This window comes from Mandrillus leucophaeus, unplaced genomic scaffold (genome assembly GCF_000951045.1).
Source record: "Mandrillus leucophaeus isolate KB7577 unplaced genomic scaffold, Mleu.le_1.0 Scaffold248, whole genome shotgun sequence".
Taxonomy (NCBI): Eukaryota; Metazoa; Chordata; class Mammalia; order Primates; family Cercopithecidae; genus Mandrillus; species Mandrillus leucophaeus.
Window position 1 is genome coordinate 1764144 of NW_012102565.1, and position 5985 is coordinate 1770128.

The window sequence follows — 5985 nt, forward strand, 5'->3', positions numbered from 1 at the left end:
CCCCGCTGTACAGCCTCTCGTCATCTGCCTCTGCGTAGGAGGCTGAGTCCGAATCAGAGGAGGCTGCAGAGGTGTCGTCTCGGAAGGCAAAGGCCCTGTCTCTTATACACATCTAGATGTGTATAAGAGACCTGCTGGGGGGTTGGTGCAGATGTGGGGGCAGGTGCGTCAGGGCAGCCTCTGTCCAGCCTGGACACAGCCCCTACTGAAGATTCTGGGCAGGAGTCCAGACTGGCCTCTGTGGCCACAGCTGAGGGAAGCGTGGGCTCCAGTGTGGACTTGCCACTCAGGCCTCTTCCTTCCCTGGCTGGGCTCAGGAGCCAGGCCTGGCTGACCTCAGGGCAGGCAGCAGGAGGTGCCTCGGGGACCTCCCCTGCACCTCCAAGTGTTGACCCGGGTCCATGTTCCTGTGCCGGTGACTTGAGGCCTCCTCCCTGCTGGTTCTCAACCTCCAGGGTCTTCTTTTGGGGTGAGTCAGGCTTAGCCCCATCACTTGTGTGCACTAGGGCTTCCAGACATGCTTCCCATCCAGGCCTAGAAAGGGCTTCTGCTACTTCCTCCCCAGCACCAGAGGCAGGCTCAGGGAGACAGAGGGCCTCCATGCCCAAAGTCGAATCCGCATCTTCCTGTGCGGCCCAAGGTGTCCCAGCTTCTGCAGCTGGCTGTGGGTCATCCTGTTGGACCTGGTCCAAGGCTGCAGGCTCCGGTACTCTAGAGAGGGCTACATTCTTCTCCTCAGGTGCTGGCCTGGGGCCTAAGGCCGCACCTACTTCCTGCTGAGCCATGGTGGCCACAGGCTCTGTCCCTGGGGTGCAGCCTGCTTCTGCCTGCAAGGTCTGAGGGGTGGCCACAGCCAGAGGCTCTGGACCTGAGGTGGGGCCTGTGTCTTGCAGAGGCAGAGGTGGTGTCATAGCAGAGTCCTGGGGTAAGGTGGGGTCCTCTTCAGCCTGCTGGGGCACAAGCGAGGCTGCATCTACAGGCTTCGGGGCTGACGAGAGATCCATGTCTTGCAGAGGCAGAGGTGGTGTCACAGCGGGGTCCTGGGGTAAGGTGAGGTCCTCTTCAGCCTGCTGGGGCACAAGCGAGGCTGCACCTACAGGCTTTGGGGCTGACGAGAGATCTGTGTCTTGTAGGGGCAGAGGTGGTGTCACAGCGGGGCCCTGGGGTAAGGTGAGATCCTCTTCAGCCTGCCTGGGGACAGTTGTGGCTGCAGCCACAGGCTTCGGGGCTGACGAGAGATCTGTGTCTTGCAGGGGCAGAGGTGGTGTCACAGCGGGGTCCTGGGGTAAGGTGGGGTCCTCTTCAGCCTGCTGGGGCACAAGCGAGGCTGCACCTACAGGCTTTGGGGCTGATGAGAGATCTGTGTCTTGCAGAGGCAGAGGTGGTGTCACAGCGGGGTCCTGGGGTAAGGTGAGGTCCTCTTCAGCCTGCTGGGGCACAAGCGAGGCTGCAGCCACAGGCTTCGGGGCTGACGAGAGATCTGTGTCTTGTAGGGGCAGAGGTGGTGTCACAGCGGGGTCCTGGGGTAAGGTGAGATCCTCTTCAGCCTGCTGGGGCATAAGTGAGGCTGCAGCTACAGGCTTCGGGCCAGAGGGGAGGTCCAGCCCTCCTTCTTCCTTCAAGTTCTGAGGAGAGTCTGGACACAATGTGAGGCTTGTTTCTTCCTGTGGAGTTGGAAGTTTTTCTGCAGTGACAGACTCTTGGCCTAAGATCTCGCTGATGCCCTCCTGGGAGGGCTGAGGCATTGCCATGGCAGCAGATGCTTGTCCAGTGGTGGAGTCCGCTTTTTCCTCCCCAGCCTGAGGGGTCACCCTGGTAGCCGCCTCCACCTGGAGGCCTGGGGCTACCTGCAGAGTGTGAGGGGTCACAGTGGCAGTGGACTCCTGGCCTAAAGCAAGGCCCTCTTCTGTTACTTCTGAGATCGATTCCTGTCTCTGGGAGAGAGGGGCCCCTCTGGCTGAGGTCTGAGGCGCAGCCTCCAGGGCCCAGGACATAGTCCCTTCCTGAACCTGTAGCCCCTTGGCCCCACCTCCGCTCTCCTCCTCTGTCTTCTGGACACTGTCCTGGAGGAGGGTGGCCTGGGCATGGGGCTCCCCGCTGTACAGCCTCTCGTCATCTGCCTCTGCGTAGGAGGCTGAGTCCGAATCAGAGGAGGCTGCAGAGGTGTCGTCTCGGAAGGCAAAGGCCTCATCCATGCCCTCCGTGATGGACAGGTCAGACAGCGACTGCAGGAAGGAGGCGGACGTGCTGTCCTCCTCACCCTCCCCAGCCAGGTCCCCACCTGGGTCGGGATCCGCCACAGCCTCCTCTTCCTCCTCTGGGGATAGCGGTGTCACCTCCACTGCCTCCACCTGGAAGATGAGGCTGCCCTGGAAGGGTAGGAGGGCTGCAGGGATCATCGGGTCATTGGCCAGGAAGTCCAGGTCAAAGAAGTGGCTCTCCTGGCCCCAGGAGGAGCTGCTGTCTGCAGAGAGGCTGGACTCAGAGGAGGGGGGCTCTGGGGTTCCGGCAGGGTGCAGCTCTCGTTCATCCGCCATGGACCCCTGGGGGGACAGGCCCCAGCCTGAGGGGAAGTCCAGCCCTTCAGCTGGAGCCAGCAGGCTGAGGGAACAGGAGGGTGAAGAGGCCCAGCTGTCCCCATCGGCCGTAATGTAGGAGCCCGAGGGTGAGGGCGGGGGCGAGTCCAGCAGCTCATCCCACAGCTCAGCCTCTGAGTCCCCCGCATCTCCAAGGGGCCCACAGCCGGGAAGCAGGGCATAGGTGGTCTTGGTGGGGGTGGAGGGAGGTGTAAAGAAGGAATCAGGGTCTGGGGGAGGGGAAGGCACAGAAAGATCACCCTGAGAACACAACTCGGGGGGTGGGTCTGGGCTTGCATGCCCACCCTCCCGGTCCCTGAGCGCTGTCCGGGCAGCCCTGGGTGACAGGAGGGCTTGGCACGTCTCCTCTCCCATCACAATCCGGGGCTCCAGGGTGGCCGGGAGAGGAGCCTCGGTCGACAGAGCCTGGGAAGACAGGCCCTCAGGGAGAAGCATGGGACTCGGGCCGCCCTCCCCTGGATTTGCCCAGGCTGAGGGTGCCCCACCAGGCCCTGCATCCCAGCTGGCTCCCTCAGGCTGGGGCCGGGCACCCGGCTTGCTGGGCAGGAACGTGAGGGCCAGGTGGCTGGGCCCTGGGGTCAGAGCACAGGGCTCCCGCCGGTCCCCTCCCAGGATGGTGGTGGCAGCAGCTGCATCGCAGGACAGATCTGTGGAGATAGAGAAGATCGTGAGGTGCCCCTGGATGCATCTCCCAGGCAAGGGCCAGGCCTGGGGAGATGAATTTCCGCTGCACAGGGCCCAGAGGAAGGCAGACCCAGGAAGGCAGGAGAGAAAAGAGAAGATGCTGCGCGCGCTGCGTTTGAGGGAGAACTTCCAAGAGTTTTGACAGCAGAGAGCAGCTACTAGCAGTTTCCTAGAGAGGGGTTTTGAGGGAAGTGCTGCTGGGAGTCATGAACAGACCTGCTCAGCGGCTTTCCTCAAGGACAGCTCAGCAAAGAACTAGCATTTCAGCCTCTCTGAAGAGACTGGATTGCAGTTTTCATTCCACAGAATCAGTGTGGTTCAGCTGGGCTCAGCGGGAGGGGCTGGCGGTGGGAATCTGCCAGGCAGCGCCAGCCCCGTCCCATGACCTCCCAATAGATGCGCCACATGAGGCAGGGGGCACCAGCACGACGTGCGCAGCTCGAACGTTCCAGGCTTCATGCCTCGCTGTGCCTCCTCTCTCTGCTGTCCTTGCTACCTACACTTCAGGCCAACATATCAGGGTTTCACCAGACCCCTCTGACCCTGCTCCCCTCCTGCGGCCAGGGAGATGGGGAATCCAGGGGCCACCACACGCAGCCAAGTTTCTGGAGAACAGAGATGAAGTGTCCCTCGGAGGCTTTGTTGGAGCATCTGGCTACAAGGGCAGTGGTGGGCAGGAACGGGGGACTGTGGAGCCCAGCAAGAGCACGGGACAGCTTCAGAGGGCCAACAGCAGCCTCTGGCCAAGTCCTCTCTTTGGTGGCAGCCACCTCATGGGTGACCACCAGTTCCTTCCCGGGTGCTGGGAGTTCCCACCCTGCCCTGTGGGCCTTCTCTGGGTCCCATGGTGCACTCCGCCAACCCCCTGGGCAGGCTTCAGTATGAGGAGGCCATGGTACTCAGTAAACGTCTGTGCGCTAACACACCTCCAGCTGAGAAAGGAGTCCATGCACATAGGAAGTAGCAGCCATGGGTCGGAAAGGGGACTCAGGAAGATGGAATAAAACCCCTCCGAGGTTGCGGCACACCACACCGCTATGGTTTTCTGCCTCCTGGAGTCTTACTGGCCTGTATTTTATCACAGGCGAGATCACATTGCACATTCAGTTTTGAGTCTAGCTGTTTTCACCCAACCTAATCTCATAAGCATTTTTCTGTGTGCTCTAAATGCTCATAAGCCTCATTTTAAATGTCTCCATTATGTCCACTCCCTCACTTGGACCTAGGCCAAAGGCACCTCTGTTTGAAGCATCCAATGAAGGCCCTTCAGAGTCCAGGCCAGGTCTTGCCCAGGGTGGGGGAGGGGTGGCACACAGGGACCAGCTCTCCAGGCTGCAGATGCCTGCCCAGTGGCTCCTGCTCTACTGAACTCACTAGTGACCAGGATATCTCCTGCACCTCAGTTTTCTCATCTGCAAAACAGAGCCAGGATTAGAGGTGAAGCTTAAAGAAGGGGGGCCCTCTTGCCAGGCTGCTCCAGCTCCCCTCAGCAGCATCAGAGCCCTGAACCCTGAGCCACCAGCCAAAACTCGTCCCCCGAGGGCTTTGCTGCTGGGGTAATGGGACAGCCAGGGCGTCCTGAGACAAGGGGTCCTTTGGGTTTCTGCATGCCTGACACTCAACACCAGGAGTGGGCGTGGCTGGTGGGGCATCACTGGGTGCCCTGAAGCTGGGCTCTTGGTTCTGGTCCCTGGTGTGGCCCCCAGGGCAGGGGAACGGCTGAACTGTTGGGATGGAACAGAAATCAAAGGCCAAAGGTTTTTATAACTCATTCAAGGTCACCAAGCAAGCCAGAACAGAGCCAGCACAAGACCCTGGGGCTGGGAAGTCCGGGCCTGCACTCCCTGCCTCCCACCTAGAGCAGAGGCAGCAGCCTATGTCACCCCAAACCAGGCCCCAGGCCCCAGCACTGGTCCCATCTCTGGGTGACTTCTTGCCCACAGCAAGGTGCCCTTGGCCCTACCCACACATGGCTGACCTCCACGCCAGGACTGTGCAGGCTGGGCTCTTTCTAGGCCCTGGTAGACCCCATCAGCCTCCACCAGCATTTGTTGACCCAGCCTAAGGACAGGTGGTCTGCACACCGGGGCCATTGCTAATCAGGCCACCTCCCCCAAGGCCTTTCACTTTCCAGACCCAACTTAGCCTTTCTTTCACAACCTGGCCCTCCATCCAGGCTTCCCAGGCTCCAGCCAGTCCTGCTCCTCCCTCCAGAGCCATGACCAGTCGCCAGCCCAGGACAGGCCTGGTGCAGCTGAGGACCCTCCCGGTGGTCACCTGATCGTATTGGGGGTATCGGCCGGACACCCCGCCTCCAGAACCCACTGCCTCTGTCCAGAGTGGCCCAGCCCCGGCAGGCTGGCAGCTCGGTGCGGACAACGGGATGCAGCGGGCGGGATGCGAGCCCCACGATCCCTGGGTCGGAGGCCAAGGGCTTAAGCCCCCATGTCCTTTCTGGCTCGCGGAGGGCACGTCGTGCGCCCCACCTTCCCCGCAGTTCTGGGAGAGGCGGGGGCAGGGTTCAGATGGAGGGAAGGACAGGGCGCGGAAAGGGGAGGGGACTCGAGGAGATGGGGGAGGGGGTGAAAGGTGAGCGATGGAAAGAGAACCCGGGCTGGAGAGGGGAGACGCTGGAGGCAGGGACGGAGTGGCCACGGCCTCACCTGTGCGGGGCCCGGGTCCGTCCGCCTCGGGCAGCAGCAGC

General features: G+C 61.7%; 1 protein-coding gene across 1 annotated transcript in view; it reads right to left on the bottom strand.

Annotated features, from left to right (window-relative positions):
• Positions 1-5985, bottom strand: part of NACAD (NAC alpha domain containing) — a 9769-nt gene that overhangs the window by 2317 nt on the left and 1467 nt on the right. The window contains exons 3-4 of the mRNA XM_011983289.1: positions 5945-5985; positions 132-3244 (exon numbers count right to left, since the gene is read on the bottom strand). Of these exons, the coding sequence (XP_011838679.1) occupies positions 132-3244; positions 5945-5985 (3154 nt within the window). The remainder of the gene's footprint in view (positions 1-131; positions 3245-5944) is intronic.